At 32.6% G+C, this 25,197-nt stretch overlaps 1 protein-coding gene across 5 annotated transcripts in view; it reads left to right on the top strand.

Annotated features, from left to right (window-relative positions):
- Window positions 1–25,197, top strand: part of Nol4 (nucleolar protein 4) — a 306,404-nt gene that overhangs the window by 88,573 nt on the left and 192,634 nt on the right. For all 5 annotated transcript variants that reach the window (XM_071602644.1, XM_071602645.1, XM_027935708.2 and 2 more), the window contains one exon: window positions 9,506–9,638. In XM_071602644.1, the coding sequence (XP_071458745.1) occupies window positions 9,506–9,638 (133 nt within the window). The remainder of the gene's footprint in view (window positions 1–9,505; window positions 9,639–25,197) is intronic.

The raw sequence follows: 25,197 nt of genomic DNA on the forward strand, positions 1-25,197 counted from the left end.
ACATGGGCAATATGTTTAAATATCTGCCTTTTAAATATAGTTTTCTTTGATAAAGTTCCATTAAATATTTTTAAATTACTTTGTTGAGACAAGTTTACGCATAAAACTCAAATCAATCTTTTTTTTTTAAATCTGCATTTGACCAAGTATAATTTCAAACTGGATTTGTAAAATTGTTTGACTTCAATAGATTTTATTTAGTCTATGCTCCCTAAGACTATTTCTACTAGTGAGGAGGCAGTATCAGATTACATATTACCAGATGGCTAACTACAAGTGATTGAATAAATAGCAATGAAATCATTAGGCTAAAGACATCAGTGACAATTAAGAAAACATTAGTAGTGTCTGTCCATTCTTGAAAATGAAAATATCATCCCCATGATTTATTACATAATTAGAAAAAAATTTAATGTCTCATAAACTAGTTAGAGTTGTCAAATTATTTGTAGGAAGATCATTTAGATGTTGGTATGTTTATTTCTAGGCTAAAGAGTAAGATCAACTTTGAGCCAACAACACAACCCACATTTGTTGAGTCCTTCTGGCTTCTAAAAAATCATAAGCATTTTACAATGGGGAAATAGATCCTTTTAAATTTATAATTGGCTTAGGGAAATAATTCTTATTCTTTCATTTTTATGACTCCTTATTCTTTCATTTTAAATTGCATTCATACTTTCTTAAAATATTCAGAAAAATCACCAGTTATATTACTAACAAAATTTTAGAAAATTATGATTATTAAGATGAGTAAGTAGTAAGGTAAGTCACACTAAAATGGAATTCAAATGAGAGATAGCTTGTGATAAACTATATTTAAATTTGAATAAGCCTTAAATCCAATAAATTCACTCAATAAATATTTATTGAGTACTTTCTGCATATTTGGTGCTCCTGGAGATAAGCAGTGAATAAATTTACAAAATCCTGCCTTTATGAAGCATGTCTTATGTGGGAAGAACAGACAATAAATAATAAAAATATGCATACACAAAGATATTAAATGTTATTAAGAGAAATAAGGAAAACCAAGAATGAAAATCCCTTTTGACTTAGGGGTTACAGAATGCAGCTTAGTGGTAGGGCGCTTGCCTAGCATGCATGAGGCCCTGGGTTCCATCAGCTGCACCTCAAAAATAAGTAAATGTCTGCATTGGGAAGGTTTCATTTGAGCAGAATTGAAGGAAATTAAGTGTGTGTGTATATCTGAGGGGCATAATTAAATATTCCAAAGTCAGATGCATGCTTGGAAGATGTAGGAACAGTAAGAAAGTTAACATGGTGGGAGCGGAATGAACAAGGAAGAGGATACTATTGGAAAATTTCAAAGAGATGGTTCAAATCCATGTCCTGTGGGGCTTTATATTTTAATAACACTTGGCAATCACGGGGAGCCACTGAAGTGTTTTAAGAGGAGTCATGTGATTTGATCTATATTTTAACAGAATCAACAGGGGTGCTCCATCTGGAGCAGATTGAACAGAGGAAAAGTAGACACAAAGATATCAGTAGAATGTTATTATGGAAATTAATGTGGGTCTAGAGTAAACAAAACCCTTCCATCTTCTGTATGAGAATTTGGGCTTTGGGAAACTTTCTAGAATTATTCCCCCATAAACCTGATAAAATTGAAAAGACAACCATGTTCCTTGGCAATATTTCTAATGGCAAAAATGATCCCAGTTGGTAAACTGTATCATCGAACTAGAGACACTGGTAAAAATCTTTAGGTTTTCCTGAGTTAGATTATTCCTATAATTGACATGTCCCTCACGGAATCCTAGAAGCAATAATGGTAGAGTTATAAGACATTTTTGTCTGTTTTGGAGCATGGGGTTCTCAACCTACCCAGTATGATTACTACTTTTTCACACCTGAGCTAGCACAGGAGCAGCTATTAAAAACATGGTAACCATGTGTTCTGCTGCATTCCAACTGCAAGGGCTCCCATGGAAGAAAAATGGCGGCTTTTGATAAGTTCTACCTTTAGTACAATCTTTTAGATGAATCTGGTGTCCAGAGTGGCCAGTGGTCGTTTTGTGTGTATCCATTTTAGTTGGATCTAACAAGAGGTTCTGACAAATGTCTTGAACATAAGAAGGAAGATGATGGAGGCTTAGATAAGAGGGATGGTACTTAAGGAAGTGAAAGGAAGTCAGATTATGAATATGTTTTAAGATTTGCTGAAAGATTATCTGTGGAGTACGAAAGAAAGTCAACATTGAAGATGATGTCAGGGTTTTTAATCTTAATAAGTTGAGTAGAATTGCTATTAATTATAGGAAAGACTGTAGGTAGAATGAATTTGATACATGATATTAGAGATTCAATTGTGAACTTTTTACTTGAAATTAAATTAGATCTAGACATTTATTAGATATTCAGGTGGGTTTGTTCAGACAGTTGGCCTGTGGATGTGACACCAGGCACCGTTGGCATGTAGTATATAGAGCCACACATTCAGAGGTCTTACTTAGGTAATGAGTATAAATTTAGGAACAAAGCCAGTGCCTTTGTCTTGGGAAATTTCATTGTGTGACATCTGAGAGATGAAGAGGAACCAATAGAGAATACTGAGAAAGAGCAGCCAATTTGTTGGAAGGTCAATCAGGAGAGTTTTTGAACTATAAGAAAACTGAAGAAAGTATTTTAAGGAATCTAGAGTAATCTATTATGTCAAATCAGCTGGTAAGTCAATTTAAAAGAAGACAAAAAATTGAGTCTGGGTGTAACCTAATGTTCTTCATAAGAGTAGTTATTATGGAATGGTAGGGATAGAAGCCTGAATAGAGTGGGTGTAAGAGAGAACTGGAGGCAGGTAGGTCATTAGAAGAATTTTGTTATGGAGGAGAGCAGAAAAAGGGAGTATAACTGTAGGTGGAATGGGAACACGAAGAGGTTATTATATGTAATTTTCTGATACTAGACAAATAATAGCATATTTGCATGTGGACAAGAATTATGTAGGAAGGAAGCAATGATTTAAGGAAAGGAAGGAGTATTGATGAAGCAATTTTGTTAGTAGAGATGGTTTTTTTCTTTCAAAATTGTAAGAGTGGGCTTTAGAAAGGAGCACAGAGAGGCAGGGTCAGATAGTGGATAACTTCTTACATTTGTTTCTAATTCCTCAGTGAAAAACAAAGCAAGAGTGAGGATGTTTTGGAAGTTTGGGAAGAGAGTCGAGTGTGGAGATTAGAAATTTAGACAATGGGAAGTAAATGGACCAGGCAAATGGTCCTCTTTTGGGTTTCTTGGGTTTAGATTTCAAGCAAAATCCTTTGAATAGATATTAATATTTTTAGATAAACATCATGTTTATGGATATAGGAGTAAAGGGAAAATTGGAATTCATTGTGTTTAGGGTCTTGTGAAAAGAGAAGGCGGCACACAAAGGGCATGAATAAAATGACAAAACCTTGAATTTTAGCCATGTTGAGATGACGAGCAAGGTCATGATAGAGGTGAAGAGGGAGATGAGAGGTCAGTGACAGGTTTAGGGTTAAGGGGTTGTAAATATAAGTAGGGTGGAAATTTAGGTGGAATAAATTTGGGATACTCGAAGGGGGAATATGGAAAATTTGAGATACTGGGAAGAAAACAGAATATTGAAATCAAGATTATTGAAGATTAACAGTCAGTTCATGAATTGGCTTGGGTATGATTATGTGGGCAGTCTGACTAAAACAAGGTGGAGGATAAGATCTTTGGGGAAATGCTCATGAGAGTGACAGGTCAGGATGTTTCCAGAGATATTAAAATCACCACAGATTAGACATGAGTTGCACTGGAATGAGTGACAGAGAACCTAAGAGAAAATAGGAACTCTACTCTGGAGACAAGCAAATGATCACAACAAACAAAGGGTAATTTTCTTAAGTGAAAATTTTGTTAAATATTTTATTAATGGACCATATATTGAAAAAAAAAATCCTTGTGGAGTGATAGCCAGGAACTCTCGGCTTATGTTCTAGAAGCTTTATCTGTATTGTCTAACTTAATTTTTATAACATGTTACTCCATTACCATTTTGTAAAAAGTAAGCCAAGACTTTGAACTAATAAAACTTACCATGATGATAAAACTAGTTCAGAGAGAATCAGATATTTGAGCTAAGTTTACCTGACTTCAGAGCCCAACATCTGCCTCACCTATTGCACATAGACTTTAAATTATTACCAAGGACTCATTGTTTTGAAATCAGTTAATGTAAATAGAATGATATTGGCATATCATAAAGGAGAAAGAGTAGATGGTTTTCAGCTGTCAGTTGCTGTGTAACATCCCCAAAACTTAGTGGCTTTAATGCAACCATAAATGATTATTGTTTATTATTCTGTGAGTTAAGAATTCTGACTGGATTCACTTAGAGATTTCTTTTGGCACCCATGGCATAAATGAAGACTTTTAATCAGTTAAACTCAATTGGCAGCTGAACTAAACTAAATGGTCCAAGAGAGCTTCCCGTAAATATCTGATTCCTAAATTCTCCTGTACATAATCTCTCTCTATTTATCTAGCTGGTATGGGGCTTCCTCAAGGTATCTCGACCCCAGGGTGGTCAGATTTTTTCTATGGCAGCTAACTCCCAAGAGACAGGAAGTAGAAACGCCCTGGTTTTCTGTGTCTGTCATAACATCACTTCTGACACATTCTTTTGGCTAAAAATTAAAAACAAAAATAACAAAGCCAGCTTACTTTTAAGGAAGGGGGGGAATTGAGACTGACTTTTGATCTTAGTAATGGCATCAGTGTACAGTGAGGGAAAGAGTTAATGAAGCAATTCTTGGAGACTATCTACTACAATGTTCATAAACCATGCAAAACCCAACTTCCTATGTTTGCTTAAATAAATTTTTATGAATTAACTTACTTGGAGTTATCACACTGAGAAAGATTTTTTGAAATACAGTATCCAGTTGACTTTCTTACAAACTGTTGATGAGAGTTGCAATTAAAACAAACTTTCTGGAGAAGAGTTTGACAATAATTGTTATTTATTTTATTTTTTTTTTTTTAATAGCCAAGCACAGTGGTGCATGTCTGTAATCCTAGTGGCTTGGGAGGCTGAGGCAGGAGGATCATGTGTTCAAAGCCAGCCTCAGCAAAAAGCCAGGCGCTAAGCAACTCAGTGAGACCCGATCTCTAAATAAAATACAAAATAGGGCTGGGGATGTGGCTCAGTGGTCAAGTGCCCCTGAGTTCAATCAATCCCTGGTATCCCCCAACCTCAAAATTTTAAATATATTTGTATGCTTTGACTATAAATTTATACAAAGAAATGTCAAATACCAAACCATTCATGTTTTAGGTTTATGTTTTTAGATTGCTTACTGTATTTCTAATAATGTTTGGATGTATTTTCAAGATCTACCACTGAAGAATTAACAAATTAGTACTGCTAAATATAGTAGTCTTTACATGTGAATGTTTAAATTTAATTGAGACTTAATCAAAATTAGTTAAAGCTAAGAATTCAGTTTTTAAGTAACACTGACCACATTTCAGTATTTACTAGCCACATATGGCTACTAGTTCCCTTTTTGACTAGAGAGTACTATAGAGCAATTCCAGCATCACAGAATATTTTCTGGAAGAGCATTGGTCAAACAATCAGTATTAGAGACATCCAGGACTTTTTTGAACTACATGTTGTAGGAACCCAACCAAGATTCTAGTTCCAGGTCTGAAGTGTGAGACGTGGAGATTTGAATTTGTAACAAACTATACACACATGCACAATAAAATTTGAAGTGGTGTATTTCATACCAATGTTAATAATATAGACTTTAATTTGACTTGAGCATAAGTAAATGAAAAAACAACTCCAGAAAAGTGAGATTGATGGGGATGATTTTCAAGCAATCTTATGAAAAATCCTAAATGATTAATTCAGCCACACATTATTTAGTAAAACAATGGATACAAATTTATGAGCAGAGAAATGTCATGTTCAGAAATGGGAAAATTAATTTGCCTATACGTGTAAGGTAGGACTGGTATGGGAGAAATTGGAGGTGGGTAGGATAATTAGGGATCTATTAGTATGTGGTTCAGCAAAGGGAAAGTGAGATTTTGAACCAATCAGGACGATAGCAATGGGAGTCAGTGGTAATATGGTCCAGACTCTTTAGAAGCAAAATCTGGAACTTGGAACTGCAGTGAAACATGGAGCTTATTAGATGTTTCCATTTCTAGCAACTTCTCAAAAGAGACAGAAGCATAATAATAAAAATTTTAAACATAAGTAAGTACATTTTTTAAAAGAACAGAAAATTATTATACTAAAATATTTGTTTTGATTTTTCTGAAAATAAATTTCAGGGAGACAATTACTATGGTAGCTGACCATGGTTTTCTTAGAAACCTTCCCTAGATGCTTCCCTAGAAATAATGATTAGCATTATTTCTATGTTGATGAAAAACCCAAATCTGATATTTCATAAACCTTTGCTACCTTTTTATTAAAAGAGAATAATTTAATTGATGAATAATTGGAATGGAACTTACAGAATGAACACTTGCACTTCATTGAATTAAAGCTCTTCATAAAAGTGCATAGCAATTGATATTTAAATAAGGAGAACTATGACAAGTGGATTTTATTTCATAGGTCAAAATTGAGGGAAATATTTAAAATGTTCTCAATCATTGTTTGTGATAATAAATGTTTTAAAATTGCTGATTTTTTAAAGAACAAAAGTATATACATTTGGTATGTACATTTGGTTACATAACACTTTAATCTCCTGTTCAAATTTCTTTAAAAGGGTGCTGACAAGAGTGTCATTTAAGTGGTGGTAAAATGTTTATTGATTATCTATAATGTGCTATATATAACAGTTTGTTCAACCATTTCATAGAATGTGACTTGAATCTGAATGTCTAACTCTTCTTTACACACACACACACACACACACAGACACATTCTCACACACACACTCTCACATACATATGCATTTTTCACACATATAAATGCTATGAAAGCAGGTAATATGTGATCATCTTTTTGTGGCATAGTAAGAATTATTTATAAAGACTGTTAATGTGGAACACAAAAGAAGTTAGAAACACATTTTCTCTTTTTTATTAGCGGATTATAATTATACATAATGGATTCATTATGTCATATTCATGCATGCATGTAACATAATTTGATCATCTTATTCCCCAGTACCTTCCCTTTCTCTCCTCTCCTCCCTCTCCCTGATTTTCTTGCTGTACTCTACTGATCTCCCTTTTATTATTTTTATTTTAATTATTGTATGATATATATGGTATTGTTCACCTTTACTATGCTACTAAAATTTATTTTATTGTATTGTATATGTTCATATATTATATGTGCATCTTATTCTACTTTAAAATTTGTTACATATTCTGCATAGCAGTATCATAAAATTATATTGTGCTTATTTTGTGCCTGACATAATTCTATCTATTTTAAATATACCCTAAATCCTCACACAACCCTAGTGATTGTTACTTCTATTATTTCCACTGTATGGGTGGAGAAATGGAGGAACAGAAAGGTAATTTGCTCAAGGTAAAACATCTAATATGTGGCAGAGCTTGGGCTTAAATCCAGGAAGTCTGGTTCCTGAGAATATCCTCTAAAATACTATAGTAGCACAGACACTATGTATACTGTATGTAAAGAATAACTGTATATGTATGTACATGAATATGGTAACACTGATTACTTGAAGTCCACATTAGAGTCTCTTATTTTTCTTTTCTTATATGTGTGTATGTATATACACATTATATATAATGTGTATATACAATCTTATGAAATATATACCCACCTCCAATTTCTCCCACACCAGTCCTACCTTACACAAATTAATAGGCAAATTAATTTTCTCATTTCTGAACATGCCATTTTTCTGCTCATAAATTTGTATCCATTGTTTTACTAAATAATGTGTGACTGAATTAATCATTTAGGATTTTTCATAAGAATGTATATACATATTTTATGTATATATATGTATGTGTATATATATATATATATATATATATATATATATATATATATATATGATCAATCACAGATACACTTTGGATTTTCTTAGAATTGTGAAAAACAATGTACTAAGAGAAAGTTCATGTCATCAGAAGTCTATGTGACAGATTGCCCAAAGGTCTTCCAAGGTAGCATTTCCTTACTGAATTAATGAAGAGCCAGTGCTACTTAGCAAACCTAGACACAATCAGACCTTTGGTGAAGAATTGGCATCAAAATCACCTGGGCCTGACCTATGAACCTATGAAGGCCAGTTTATTAGTCTACTAGAACTCTCCTGCTCCCTAACAATGGCAGCTTCTTTGCTGATACCAGCATGTTATTTTTTGAAACCAAGGTAACTCTTCCTATTCAAAGAAACTGTTTCCTCAAACCCGGGTGACTTCATATGAGTCCTTGTTCTGATATGTAGCAGGGACAGTTATTTAATTTCTTTGTGCTTCAAGTTCTTCATTAATAGAATTGTGTGAATCATAGTTCCTAGCTTACAGATTGTGCTGATGACTGAGTGAGCAGATAGGAAGACCAGTGTCTGAAAAAAAAAAAAATTGCAGCACTCACATTGCAGCTGCTAATTATTAATATTAAACGTTAAGTTCAAACATTTACAAATTAAAGTCTAGCTTGGTGATTTTGAAGAAACATTTACATTTGACCCAGGTTTCTCAGCACTCCTTGCTCTTTAAGCACATCGTTTATCAAAAAATTGGTTCTCCAAGGAGTTTGCTTTGGTGAAATGACTAAAGCAAAATATCCTAGATTTAGTTCAAGTTAATATTTTATAGGTTTTTATTGAATTTGTCATTTGGTGAAATAACCTTTTGCTAATTAAGCCATTTTGTGAACTGATTTTCCTAAATGAATCTTGCACAATTTTACTTAGAACTCATGTTTTATGGTGGCAGTGCAGTTTATATTCACTTATAAGCAAAGATTGATGATATATCAAGATTGCCTTGCTATATGTCAAATGCAGATTTTGACTCTAGACATGTGTATTTGTCTATTATTAGACTCAATCCTGTTTGCCAGTGAAAATTTTTATGAAAAACTTTCCTACTTCATTTTAAGATTTGTGTTTATAATATTTTATCAAGTCATTTTGTTTTTAATAAAAGCTTATATTTCTCTTTATGTCATATTTTATGGTTGACATTTTTAGGAGGTATTTGCTGAAAAAATTCATTCTTTAACTCCTCAAGCTATTTTCCAAACTACATTCTCCCTAAACATTATTTGTCTTTAAAATATGCATGTGCATACATATATTGTTTGAATATTCACCAATCTTAAAATTGCTTGAAAGAAGAAATCACTTCATTGTTATTTCAATCATCTATTAGCATGAATGTATTTTACTGAGTTCTGTAAAAGCTTATTACTGGATAACCTCTAATTGACCATGTAGATAAAATGGTCATTGTTTGAATGTAGTATATTTTATGACACTTGATGTTATTTTAAAACCATTTTCAGGATGAAAGTTCAATAGAAAGTGATGAATTTGACATGAGTGACTCAACACGGATGTCAGCTGTGAACTCTGATCTTAGCTCCAATCTTGAGGAAAGAATGCAAAGTCCCCAGACTCTTCATGGCCAGCAAGATGGTAAGCCTTTCAAATTGAAAAAAACAAATAAAACAACAAAAACCAACAGTGAGTCAGAATCTATTAAAACGATAATCCCCTCGTAACTCTTGTGTCCATTTTTTAAAAAATTGGTTTCCATGGGGACGTTTTTCTCTATACTCAGGTTATGTCATCCACTCAATTATTTTTAGATTTAAGTACTTGTTCAAACCTAAAGTGTTAGACTGATTTATAAAAATATATCAGTTATAAAATCTAAGCATACCCATGTCTTGCTCCCTGAATTTAAAATGTCTTTTGTTGATGTAGTTTGGGTTTCTATAATATTTTCCAGCTTTGGATTCTTAGAACATCATTTTCTGACTGAATTAAAAGTTTAAAATGATTAAAAGCTTCATTTGGGTGTTTTTCACTTACCTAAAAGACCAGTTGCAATTAAAAACACTGGATGTTAAAGTACAATTTTATCAGAATCATTTTTTTCAGTAAGAAGATATTTTGCTATTATTTGAGCTAACTTAATGCAAAGGAAAGGAAAGAAAATATTGTGAACTCCTATTGCTGAGTCTGTTGAAGATGCTTAAACCATCCTACTATTCTTACTATGAAGAAAACTGAATAATTTAGCAAAGTTGAGATGGTATTTAATGCTTTAGGCCTGAAAGTTATATAAGATCTCTGACAACTATTATTGTAGATTTTTTTTCTTTGGAAGTATTAGCTTATATATGGAAGTAAATATACATTATTTGGATAATCATGGATAAAAAAACCAAAGGTGATAAATAGAATGAAATTGACCAATTTTGTTCAAAATTAGTTTATTATTTCTATAATTAACAAGTTTATATGAACTTTTTGACTGCTTAGTTTTGTGCCTACAGCTAGAGTTAGGGGGATCTTGTTTTCTTTGAAATTTTATTTAAAAATGTAAAAATTAGCTGTATTTCTAGCTGCTTTTTAAATTCTGTCTATGTTGGCAAAGCTTAATATTTCTCCAGATTTAAGGATACAAAAAAAGAGGACTTTTGTTTTTTCTCATTTTAAATGATACTAAACAATATTGATGTCTTGTTGGTGTGAGATATGAGAAAAGAAGAACATTGATTATCAGTGACTTTAAAATCATGGGTTGTTTTGCTAAACAGTATAATAGCTATTGCAGTATGAAGTTCTTCTGGTTTAGATAAAAATTACCTCTTTTTTTTTCTTAAAAACATGAGTACACATTCCTTGGAATTTTTTTCCCCCCAACACTGGGGATTGAACTCAGGGACACTTTACCACTGAGTTACACCCCATGTCCTTTTTAATTAATTTTTTTTATTTTGAGACAGGGTCTTGCTAAATTGCTTAAAGCCTTGCTAAATTGCTGAGGTTGGCCTCAAACTGTGAGTCCCTGGGATTACTGCCACACCCAGCAGGGTGAAAAAAAAATCCCTGATTCAGGAGAAAGAAACAAAATTGCAAGCGAAACTCAATAAAAAGTGGGAAAAACATCTAATATGTAAGGAAAAGGTCAGGCCTAGACTGGAGAAGAAAACACCAGATGTTTGTTTCTTAGAGTTTTTTTTTTTTTTTTTTAATGATGATTAAATGTCTCCATTTTCATAGAATAACTAAAATATTAATATATATCACTCTATTCAAATATTTTTATGTGTTTCACTTATTTATATTCTCATCATTTTTAGTCTATTATTTGGAGAATTTACATACATGTCTCCCACCACCAAAACTCATTGTTTTCTTGTTTGGAATCGCCAGTCATGAACCTTTGGCTTGTGCACAACTGGTGTGATCAATTTCTGTATTGATTTTAATAAGATGCAGTGGAATAGCTTCAGAATTATCCTTAGGGGAAAGCACCTTGTCATGATACATTGATGTATGCTTTGAGGTAAGAACATATCTGTTTCTTCTCCAGTCTGGGCCTGACCTTTTCCTTACATATTGGATGTTTTTCCTTCTTTTCATTGAGTTTTCACTTGCAATTTTGTTTCTTTCTCCTGAATTAGGGATTTTTTTTTTCCATCCAGCTAGTTTATTAAAATAAGTGCACAAACATGACTTCTTAAAAAACCTTCAAGGACACTGTCTTTGTCTATGCTGCTGAAACAAAATACCTGACACTGGGAAATTCTTAAAGAAGAGAAATTTATTTCTCCCAGTACTGGAAACTGAAAGTCCAAGACACAAGACACTGGCAGGTTGAGTCTGGAGAGAGCTCAATCTTCACCTGCAGTGTGGCAGCTTGCTCTTGACTCCTCCAGAGTTTGAGGAATCTGTGTCCTCACAGGGTGGAAAATGGGGTGGAGCAAGAGGGGTAGGCAAGAAAGGTACATTCATTCTGACAAGTGTTTTTTGTAAGAGTACCTAATCCCACTCCCACTCATAAACATGGAACCCTCATGACCCAATCAACTTCCAAAGGCCACACCTCTTAAAACATTTGAATTGGGGACAGTTTCAACATGAACTTGAAAACAAAAAATCATTAAAACCATGGTCCATCCCATTGTGCTGCTTCATTTATTGCCTCTGTCACCTGTACCACCCCCACAATATACTTTACAGGTAAACTCACTGCCTTTCATCTCACTTCCTTATCTCTACACTTTTGGGCTCATCTCAGTAGTGTTCATCTCAGGTAGGTGTTCGTCCTTGCCAACACTCTTCATTGTTCTCAAGCAGTTTTCAACACTTTGTGTTGCTGATTCATGGGTTGACCCTTGGTTATCATCTCCCCTAGCACTGATATTTAAGGGAAAACCTCCCCTTTGATTCCTCCTGGGCTTGCTTTCTCAGTCATCTCCTTGAGCTGCTTTTCTATGTCTTAGTCTGTGGATGCCAGAGTGCACTCCTTAACTCTCTCCCTACCTTCTCTGCCTAGGCTGCCACGTCTAATCTTGTCGCTTTCAGTAATATCCACTGAATCAAAAATTCAGTTCCCTAACTCCCTATATCTTCTCAGCACTCAGGACTGTCTCTATCAACCTATTTCCTAATTGCCAGAATTTTTCAGAGGACTTACTACTATATGAAACAGTTTATTTCTGACTGATTAGCTGTTTCTCTTCGAGACTGCAAATCTGTTAATTAACGGGTCTTCTCATGCTTTTCCTTTCATCTGTTCCATTTCAGATAGTTCTTAAATAATCTGTTATTTATTTATTTATTTATTTATTTATTTATTTATTTATTTTTGATTCAAATATAACTTTCAACCTTGATCATGATTTGTAACAGTTTTGTATATTTTTTCTTTTCTTTCTTCTTTCCTATAACAGTGACACTCCCTTAAGTAATTCATATTGCCAAGCTACTGTATAATCCTTATTTTCCCTGTATACATACACACATACTGAGTCACATATGTACATACTCAGATGATTTTTGTCATCATTGTTCTATGAGAGTAACTCATGTTTCTTGCTTTGTTCTCCCTACCTTTTCTCTAAGAGTTAAGATATATATATATATATATCGCAGCAGGAAAAAAATAAAAATAGAAAAGACACAGACTTTGCCCTCATGTAGCACATAATCTAAAGGAATAAAAATCGTTAATCTAATCAGTTTGAGAAAGTTTCTTCTTCTGGAAAATTATGAATTTATAGTAATGAAGCTTTAAGTATATTTTTCAGATTAGTGGGGAGTTTGGGTGCTAGGCCTCAGTGGGCAAGGTGTATTGTTTTGTTGAGGACAGTGTGCATTAATTTTGGGGGGAGTAATCAAAAGGCATAGACTATGGTGACCAAATTTTTAGTAAATGTGGCAAAATTGGCCTCAAGCTAGAGTATAGTGTGGGTCCAGGTTTTTCAACCTTGGCACAATTGACTCATAACCCTTTGTCTGGGGTGGGGGAATTTTTCTGTTCATTATAGGATGTTTACCAGAATCATAGCCTATATCAAGGCATGATAAAAGCTCCTTCCCCCCAGGTGTGTCAACTACAGTTATCTTCAGGTACTGTGGATATCCCCTGGTGGGTCAGATTTAAGAACAACTTGCGAGGCAGGAAAAGGCAGTTAGTAAGAAGTCAGAAGATGGAAACGGAAGAGAAACAATGAACAGAAGTTTAAAAGTAAACATTGGAGAAAAGTCTAGTGTTGCCCAATAGACTTTTGCAAAGATAGATATGTCCCATGACTGAATTGTCCAATGAATGGGTAGTCACTATCCAAGTTGTGACTAATGAGTCCTTGAAATATGGTTAGCAAGACTGAGGAGCTATTCAAAATTACATCATTTAAATTAATATTAATGTGATTTTAAGTAGCCACCTGTGACGGTAGCTACTCTATCAGACAGGGTAGATCTTGAGTGTTATTTTATTTTGACTGGTAGTTAAATGTCTTTCTCTGTATCCCTAACACATATATTTAAGTCCAAATTTGGGGGTAAATTATAGGAGAAACTCTATTTTAATAATTGGCTGAAACTGCAGTTTGAACAATACAAAATTTTAAAGGTTAAATTAAAATGTTCTATTTTTCTTTAAAATTAAGTGATTTATTTTAAAAATATGTTGAAGTAGGATACTGTGAGTTTTAAAAATTCTCCCTAATAATTATAACATAAGCAGGTTAATGATGTCTTTATACTGGGTACTATATAAAATGGAGAGTTAAAAATTTTTTTTTCAGTTTTTGTTTCACTGTAGTTATTAAGCATATGCATTCTATTCATGAAATGCCAAAGGAGAGATATATATGATATATATGCTATGTGTTTCCAGAAAAAAGAATCAAGAAAATGCCTTGCCCCAAGTTGGATAATAGATAAATTTAAAAAAAAAAGATATAAAGGATGAAAGATTGGTAGCGAGAATAATAGTTCAAGATTTAGCTCCTTTTACTTATTTGAAGTTCATATGGCTTTCCCAACTCAATAAAAAATAATGATAAGAAAAAAAAGACACAGAAACTCCAATATATGCACAGAAAGTATTTTACTCTCATCTTTGATTTAGAGGAATATATCTGAAACTATTTTAAAATTTTAATAGGATTTTAAAATAATGTCTGTAGGTTAGAATCATTTAAAGGTGCTATCTACATTTGATTTACTCTTAAAGCATAACATCCTCGAAGGTGTTGTGGGGTCCGAGGAGCTTATTCTGAGGGCAGCTTTGCTATACCTTGTCTGTGGCTCTCAGAATTCCAAAAAAACTCTTCAGACCTGAAATCCAAAGCAACTTGTATTCATGTATTCTCCAGTTTTAAGTGCCTATGATCTGTCTAGTCTTTAAGTGGATTAGAGATAAAAATATTGCCTCTTAAACTACCCTTTGAATCTCAGATCCCAGAAATTTGGAAGAGTATAGCGAAAAAAGCATTCTCCTAATTGTTCAGTTATTATGAATGTTATCTAAAAACAGATAATTTATTGGTTATTTATTGTCTAATGGTTTTTTAAAAATTTTTTATGAGGACTTTATGGTTATACATAGTAGTTGGGTTCATCCCAGCATACTCATACATGCAAAGAAATCAATTTCAGTTCATGATCACTCCTTTTCCCACCCCCTTTTCCCTTTCATCATATAGATGCCTCCCCTTTTTCTTCCTCTAGTCTACTAGACTTTTTTCACTCATCTATTAATTTATATTTGATTGGTTTCTTATATAATCTTCCTATTCCCACCCACTTTCCTTTATTTTACTCTAGCTTCAGCATATGAGAGAAAACATTTTATCTTTGAGTTTCTGAATTTGGCTAATTTCCCTTATCATGATATTCCCCATTTCCTTCCATTTATAGCAAATGCCATGATTTTGTTCTTTTCAGTGGCTGAGTAGAACTCCTGTGTGTGTGTGTGTGTGTGTGTGTGTGTGTGTGTGTGTGTATGCCACAATTTTTAAATCTATTCATCTATTAACAGACATCTGGGTTATTTCCACAATTTAGCTATTGTAGATTCTGCTGCTATAAACATCGATGTGGTTGCTCTTTGTAGTATGCCAATATTTAGATATTTTGGGGAAATAAACCAGTGGTAGGATAGCATGGTTATATAGTGGTTTTATCCCTACTTTTTTTTTTTTTTTTGAGGATTCTCTATACTGCTTTCCAGAGTGGTTGCATTAGAACTGCAATCCCACCAGTAATGTGCAAGTGTACCTTTAACCCTACAACCTCTCCAGCATTTATTGTTGTTTGTATTCTTGATCACTGTCATTTTGATTGGAATGAGATGAAATCTTTCTATTAGTTTTGATTTGCATTGCCCTGATTGTAGAGGTGTTGAACATTGTTTCATATATTTATTAGCCTTTTGTGTTTCTTCTACTGAGAAATTTCTGTTTAGTTCTTTTGCCCGTTTATTGGTTGGGTTATTTGGTTTTTTGATGTTAAATTTTTTGAGTTCTTTGTATATTCTCAATATTAATCCCATATCAGAGGATTAGCGGACCTTGATTTTTTCTCATTCTGTAGGTTCTCTCTTCTTGCTCCTAATTTTTTCCTTAGTTGTGCAGAAACTGTCAAAAAGTGCCATCCTAATTATTGATTGTTGGTTTTATTTTTTGTGCTTTGGGAGTCTTGTGAAGGAAGTTGGTTCCAGAAGCACCTGTCTGATGGAATATAGACCCTCTGTAGTCTTCTAGAAATTGTAATCTGGTCTCTAATTCTTAAGTCTTTGACCCATTAGATTTGAGTTTTGTGCAGGTTGAAAGGGAGGGGTCTAATTTCATTTTCCTACAGAGTTATTCACTTTTTCCAGCACCATTTGTTAAAAGGCTACCTTTTCCCCCAAGATATATTTGCGGCACCTTTGTCAAATAGTAGATGGCTGTAGGTTTGTGGTTTGTCTCTATGTCTTCCATTCCATTGGTCTAGTTTGGTGTTAATACTATGCTGGTTTTGCTACTTACAGCTCTGTAATATTATTTGAGATTATTTTAAAAGGCGTATTTGACCAAAAGTAAAGCATCAGTTTTAGAAACAGACATAAAGTTTCATTTTGAAATAAGCATTTGACTTCATCTGACAGAAGGACAATTTTCCAAGAACCAATTTAATTGCTTTTCTGAGTTAACAGTATGAAATAAATTCTTGGTATTTTTTGTAAGGGAATATATGTGATTTATTAAACTCGCAAAGATCATTAGTATAGAAAAGGATTTCTGTATTTTTTAGTTACAATAAATTATATCTTTTTCTATAAAATTGATAAATAGGAATACAAAGGGAAGTTGAGGCATACTTCTAAATTCTCAGCATTTCAACTTAATCAACTTTAAAAATAATGGATTGGAGTAGAAAATGTGTGCATTTCTTTTTAGAACTATTTCCTATGATTTACTTTTGACATCATATAATGTGTTGCTCTTGAGAAAGCAAACAATGCTGTTTGATGGTGATATGTCAATTCAATCAACAAAGTAATATAGAGATTATTTTAACATAGGTTTTTTTTTTTTCCCATTTGGTACAGGCAAAGTGGATATGGTAATATATAGAAACAACCAAAGAGGGAGGAGGACTTGTGAACAGAATTCCTTAAGAGCTGGTTCTTCAATATTAGCTTCAACTTCTATATATGATGAACTTTTAAAATACATAATCTACGCAAATTTTCTATCATTTGCATTTGTAAATGCATAGTTCATTTTCCAGAATTTGAAAATCTTTCCTTTTCCTCATAATATTTGCATTATAGAAATGTTTTTGTATGCTTCAGTTGGCCAGATTATTTTGATAAATGGAAAAAATTGAATTGAAATTGAGTGGCTAACCTGCATACAAATATTAAACTATAGCATGTACATATATCTTTTTTAATATAAGCAATTATGGATAATTATAAGGTAGAGTGAGGATCTTTAGTTTATATATCACTGCTAAGAATAGGTAAATTTTTAACCCGAAATAGCAAAAATTAAATAGAGTTTAATAAAAATTAAATGTTATTATTCTAAATAATGCTGTTTATAAATATATTCTAGGTTAATTAAGTCATAGACTAATATTCTGCATTCTAATTATTTGAATTGCTAACTTTCTAATAAAATCACTAAAAAGCTATGGCTTTTTATGACATGGCTTCTAATGTCAATAGGTCAGAAGTTAATTTCCAAAATTTTGAATAGTTTCTTACTTTGAAGATCCCTGGGAAAAATCAAATCTCACTGATATCTTTTTCACCCTTCAAGGTCTAATTAGATTGGAGTAAATGACTAGAACAAATATTCCCTTTTAGAATCCAGCTAGATTTCTGCTTGCAGGGATGTGCAAATATTATGTACAGTAATAATCTAGTGTACTTCCTTCATATAATAAGAATAATGATGAAGATAACAATAATAATATATATTAAATAAATGGAGGTAGTATTAAGAAATCTATTTAAATATTAAATATTTTCCATGTTCCATTTGTCTATCTTACATATTTTCTTTGGGCCCTTTGGCTTATTTGTGGGAATCTTTTCCCTTTACTACAACATAAATACATATATATGTGTGTGTATATATATAGTCTGATATAAATATAAATACATATATACATATGTATGTATAAAGTCTGATTTTTATTTTTTAAAGAGTATCTGGCAAAAGTGTCAGATTTAGAAACAGACAAAGTTTAATTTCAAAATAAGCATTTGACCTCATTTGATAGAGGTGCAATTTTCTAAGAACAAATTTAATTGTTTTTCTGAGTTAACAGCATAAAATAAACTACTGGGATTTTCATATTTCGTTGGTTCAACTTAATTGTTAAGACTCTAAAATAACTCAGATTAGAAAATGAAGGATACAAAAGCAAAACATGTTTTAAATCAAGGTGTATTTCTGTTTCAACAATGATGCGCACACACGTATACCATGTATATTGTAACTCGTACACCCGTAAAATGGTCATAGTCCTGTGGAAGTATTGAGGGGAATATATTAAAAATAGAATTACATAATTGTGAGATAAACAAGTGGGTAAAGAAACCTACTAATGGGAGTTTCACCAATTTTTGTATTCTAATTTAGAATATATGGTTAGCTGAAAGCATACATACCCTACATCAGGAATTTATTTTTAAAAAATACAAATTCATATGATCAACCTCAGATGAGATGGTTTATGACTATCATGCAGGATAAAAGTGTTGGAGCCAATGTTCTATTATTTTGAAGATACTCCTCATGATTCTATCCAGCTGATCTGGAGTGTCAAATGGTAACAGTCTAAAGTGCAAATCAAGTTGGTGCCCTGCCTGCTCAAATGCTAACTTTAACCAGTACCTTCTGGTGTTTGTATGGGTTTCATTTAGCTCTGTTTCTTAGTTAATGATAATTGTGATGTATAGTATTCTTTAAGAATTTTTGAAAACACTCCTCTAGTAGTCTAAGAAATTTTCATTTTGTTTTTAATCATTTATATGAACATCATGCACACAGGATGTAATTTAAGGACACACACACAGTATGCAATAATTTTTACTGCTTAGTGTCTATGTGAATAAAATTTTAGTAAAAATAGGTTTTTGATTTAAATTGCATCTAATTTGGCTGAATAGAATAGTTTCATGTAATTATTAAAGTAAATAAACCAGCAGTAAAAATAACTACTATTTGCCATTTAATTTTGTTTGAAAATCTTATAAAACATGTTTTAATAAAAATGATGTAAAACAGAATTCTTAGTAGGAAATTAAATTTAGTGGTTAAATTTTTATGATGGTGAGTTTTAATTAGAAAAGCTATTAAAATGTTTTTTCAGGCTGAACACCAAATTCCCTAGTGAGATTTTGTTGTCTCATATAAGACATTTTCATTATTCTGCATATTTGTTTACCTTTAATTGCTTAGAAAATTTTTCATGGAGCAAAATAAAATGTTAAAATAATTTTTAAAAATAAATGTAATAAATATTTCATATCAAAACTGCATATTTTCTTTACAGAGTTACTATTTTTAATTTTTAACTTGCATATACTTCTGGACTTACCTGGAAAATGACACAAGGCCACTGTTTTTTCTTTAATTCAAGCTATTCTAATGCTGTCTTAAAAATAATTCATGTCATGAATTTATTTTATTAGTTATTGTTAGTCAATGTAGTTAAACTGATGAAGCATTTAGAAATCTCTCTTTATGATGATTACTTTATGAAGAATTATTTCTTAATTTTCAGAAATATAAATTCCCTTTATAAGTAATATAAAATGTAAGTAACATGCAGTTCCAATGTCATATGAACTGGAAGAAATTTCTATTGTTAAATCTTTTTGTAATATTCTTATGTATGTACTTGGGTGTGTATATGTATGTATTTAATCATTTAAATTGTTTTCAAGCAATAATTTTCGTTTCCAGAATCAGAAGAAGAAAGATCAATTTGATTTACATCTAAAGCACAAGTATGGAAAAAAGATAGTTATGCATTTTATTTTAAGTGGTTTTTCAGGGAATTTTATTTTCTTATTTGGGGTCAGATTATTTGAAAGTCTGCTCTACTTTTCTCAAGATTCTGTCTTTTGGTATATTATTTACATTACATAAGTGATTTTTCATATAAATGAGTAGTTGGTTAGCAACTTTAGTTATTTATTTCTGTTTTAATCTTGCCACAGCCCACAGACCAGTCCCATTTTAGCTAAGTCCTGATCTCCTGGAAAATGGGGGAAATTGGCTTTGTTTCAGACAGGCTTTGGAGAAATTACTCAGATTAGAGTAGATTGTCAGATTAATGAATTGTACTGTTCTTGTTTTGAGATATTGCTTTCTTGGTTTGTCATGATTTTCACAACCATGTTTTCTGGTCCATGAATGCATGCTTCCAACATTCAATGTTTCAGCACATCAAGGAGACGAAAAAATTCTGTTAGAACTAAGTAGCAGAGGCAAGACATTTTAGTCCTAGAATATTAAGTTATATCTCTAATAATGTATATACAAGGTGAATCCACATGACTCTGGAGAGATGTTAAGAAATATAGAACTTTTGTGTATCTATTCAAATACATTTGAACCTGTGAATTCATGTGTCCAAGCATACTGTACAATCACCTGTATTTTCCCACTGCCTTTTGTTCCTAATATTTTCGTTTGTCATTACTATTACCCAGCTATCCTTCATAAACTCTCACTACAAACTCAACAACATGCTGTGCTTCTTTATAACTTGCTTCTGCTAGTTTGGGTCAGCTTACTATTACATTTTTAGAAAACAGTATTAGTCTTTAGGCAATTCAATGATTCAATAATTTTTGTATTGAACAAGCTTTGAAACTGTTGTTGCATGACAGCTCAGCAAACTGATTAATCAACTATAACACAGGGCCAAATTGACCATAAAAATCTCATTATTAGGTTTACAGGGATGATAGTTACATTGTGCTTTGATAAAAGGAAAGAACAGCTGGAGGGTATTGAAGAAAGGGGTTGAAAGGAAGGATGTTTTGTTGTATTTATTATAAATTTGTAGTATAATTATTTTCTTATCAGTTTCACTTCTGCAGTTGACTGGGGTGACTTGGAGGCAGGAAATAGGATCTATCTTACGCATCTTTGCATAATCCATTTGGAGCCAAGCCCAATGTTTGACATATACTAGGATATTAATATTTTTGAATTGAAGTAATGTTTTGAAATTTTTTCCCCTTCTACTTACTTCTGCAATAAAAGTTCACTCAACTCTTGGATTCAGTCTTTCTTGCCAAACATGAGATATGCAGTTGGGCTTTTCTTACCTACACAGTTTCCCTTGTCAACCTTCCAAATCTTCTCAGGAGCAATGAAACAATAAACTAGTCCTAAAATCTTAAAGTGAGTTCATTAAAAAGGCAGCATGAACACACTCCTAACTGAATCAAGAGACCAGTTTCTTATCATAGCTCTGTTGGAAACTAGTTCTGCAGCCTGATTTAAGAATTATTAATGTAGTTGGTCACCATTTCTATGTTTGTAAATGAAAATCTTAGACAATCTCTCTCTCAACTTTGTTCTAGTTCCTAAATACTCTGTTCATCCTTCTAGGATCTCTCTCTCTCTCTCTCTCTCTCTCTCTCTCTCTCTCTCTCTCTCTTCCCATATGGTTATATTTTGTCTCATTTTCTCTATATCTCTAAACTTTTAGTGCTATCTCAGAATAGAAAACAGTATTAAAGAATGATGGAGACACCTTCATCCTTCTCCCAACTGGCTCTCCATCTTTGAAGAGCCACATTCACTTCAAGATATGCATAGGAGGGGTGGTTAGAAAACCAGAGTGATTGCTGTAGGAGCAGACTTCCCACTCTTCTAGTTTCTCCCTTGTCTTGAGTTTTTCTCTGATTTCTTTTTCCTGCCAATCTGCCGTGACTTTGGTAAGAAACTATAGTCAACATGAAAGCTCATGGAGATTGCCAAAATGTTGTTAGACTAACAGGTCCTTCTTTTCCCACTTCTTTATGAAGAACCCTTATTCCTTCATCTATATTGGATGTACATATGTATTATTTACATGTAGGTATGTGTGTGTGGAGACAGAAGAGCACACACACATTAGCTGTTTCAACAATAATGATTTTTTCCTTCAAGAGCTTTCCATAAAATTTATCCCAAGATCCTGAAGTACTGAAGAGTTTCTTAGGAATTTCTTTAACAGCTTATCATATTTTTAGAAATTTTAAATGTTTAAAGTTTTGAGGGTTTTATTTTATTATTGTTGTTGTTAAATTTCAGCCATCAGCCTGTCAGTGTGGAGATTTATTCCACTAACATCATTGTTACTGTGGTATAACAATATTTTGGAGAACAGATTCTAGCATCACACAGAATAAAAATTGGAACTCATGACTGCTGAGGTCTGCCTTTATTCAGATCGTTGATGAAACAGTCAAGAGGAACCAGATTAGCATTATAGGTACAGTGGAGATTGTCTTCTGAAGGTATATATCAGTGTCCTGGATTGGTCTCTATGAGGGAATGCTTATACTCTAAACACATGTCAACAACATCAGCAATTTGTTTGTCAGCAATGCCATGTTCAACATTCAGGATTGAAAGAAAAATAACTCTTACCTGATTTAATCAAATAAAACCAAATTATTCTTTGAAGATATTTCTTGACAGAAAATAATGACAGACAATGATGAAAATTAAAATTTCTTATTGAATGCCATGAATTTTTTGAAGTTTTCAAAAGAGTCCCATAAAGTAGGCACTGTTACTATTCTCTTGGTATAGATGAAGAAACTAAGATGAATTAATTTGCCTGCTGTTAGCACAATAGCTAAGTGGCAGAAACAGGATTGGTACACAGCTCTTCTGATTTTGGAGCCTGTGGCTTTACACATTAATTTCTAAATTTCCACTTGCCCACCTCTGTGACTATTGCATTTATTATATTTTGTAACCTGTGCCTGTTTGCATGTTTTATGACATCCTGGCTCAGTAATTCCATCTTGTTCTTATTATCTGACCCGAGAATTAATGTTCTGGATCATATTTTCATTTAACCTGTGCTTTCTAAGCTATCTGTAGTGGTTTCTTATAGGTGGTTTTCCATACTTGCCTATTTTCAGTATGTTTACTCTGTTTCTTTGTCTCTTAAAAGAAAACATATGTTATTTCTAGCTATTAAAATCTATTGGTTCTGTAAAGCTTTCCAACATTGGAGTAGTAGGTTTAAATTCTGTTTATTTCAATAATATCCCTTGACAATAATTTTCCTGTGTTTAAAATTCATATTTCCTTTTATCTGTTAAACATGTAATTGACTTTTGACAGTTTCTTTCATTCCACCCTATTCTTTCCTTGCATGGAAAGGACAATAAGAAATGGTGACTCGCCTTCTCTGCTGCATTCATTACTTTGAATCTTCTCATTTCATTTTACTGTGCTTTATTCTAAATAATGATTCTAAGCTTTGGTAGAGGGAATGAAAAACACTTTTTATTCATGACCATCCACTCATGCCAATAATGATTTACCTTATCTTATAAGCTTTTTATTTTATAACATTTCAGCTTTGCTTTGTGTGAAATAACAATAAAATATACACTTTTTTGATGAAGAGTGCCATTTTTCCTACATAAAGCTTCCAAATTAAGAGGCTATTTGAAACCTCAATCACACAATTCATGTGTCTTAAAATAATGCATTTTATGTAACAATAATGGTCATTTTATTCTAATAAACATTTTTTAAAGAATGTTATAGTGTGCCCAAAGTGGAAAATATCCAGGTTATAGTTAAGTAGACTTATATGATAATGGGATATTCAGTCCTACCTAAATGTAAGCAAGCTTTCTATATAAAACAAAATGCCATATTCAAAAGAAGACTTTTAATATTATAAATTGAAATCTCTGGCATTTATAAAAAGAACAAAACTAGACCAGTTAAGTTTACTAAGGGCTTGTGAGATATTGTGGCTTTGAGAACTTATATTAAATGAATTGAGGGGCAATAATAGGTCAGCAGTTACCCCTTAAACATACTTTTTGTCCACTGATTGTAAATACTTTATGGCCTTAACTTGTTTTTTTAGGGCTTGTCAGCTAACCAGTCTGTAAATAGGCCAGCTTCTGCATTTGTAGCTATAGATAAAGGAACATTTCCTACTTTCTCAAAAGAAAGCTAAAAGTGTTATTCTGAGTATGAGAATTTTATAGACTAGATATTTTGACTTTTTCTTATCTTATTGAGGTGATATCATAATAACTATAATGCAGTTTAATAAAATAATCTCTTGTGTAACATATTATTTCCATTTAAAACTAAACTTTGTGCCTTTTCCATTAAACCACACTAAACAAGTGTTTATTAAAATTTCTGTGCAAAGAAGATCCCAAACTACTGTTAAAGATAATGTTGGATGAGAATTTTGTTATATGATGAACAAAGCAGTGGAGCAGGGTTTTCAAGACCCAAGATTAGATCCCAGTTCTATGATGTAACCTGTGTGTCCTGGTGCATGCCATTTCACATAGCTTAGCCAAAGAGCTTTGCATTTTCAGTTAGGGGCAATATTTGTCTTGCTAACAGGGAATCTATGACAGGAACCAATAAAACAATATGGTTACTAGCAATAAATATTATTGACCAAAAAAGATTATTGGCTAGAGCTTTGCACAAGATAATCACCAGAATGAACATAATTACAAATTGTGACAATCTAAAGGAAAAGGAGATTCATGTGAGTGGCACCTGTTTTACCTGGGGATGGAAGAGGTGGAAATGCTTCAGAAGAAGTGACAGAGATCCAGAGAATAAACAGTCTACAGACGACAAAAGGCACCAAGAGTATGACAGTCAGAAGTAATAACATGTGCCAAATTCTCATGCCTTGTAAACTACTAAGTTATAATTAGGCGATATTTTGATATTAAATTGTGTGTGCTAAGCTTTTAATTCATTTTACTCTTAAAGCAGAATCCAGGGCTTTCCAAGTGAACTGCCCTCAGGCTAAGCCTGGCATAGAAATAAGAAAGAATCAATTGCTAGGTTTTGAGTGCTTAGGTACCTATTTTTAAATTAAAGCATAGACATATATCTTTAAACCATGGTTTTCACTGGCAAGAGCCAGACATCAAACAGAATTCTAAAAACTTAGCTTTAAATAGGAGTGAAAGCCTAGAAGTCTGAATGAA

The sequence above is a fragment of the Marmota flaviventris genome, chromosome 16 (assembly GCF_047511675.1).
Source record: "Marmota flaviventris isolate mMarFla1 chromosome 16, mMarFla1.hap1, whole genome shotgun sequence".
Lineage (NCBI taxonomy): Eukaryota > Metazoa > Chordata > Mammalia > Rodentia > Sciuridae > Marmota > Marmota flaviventris.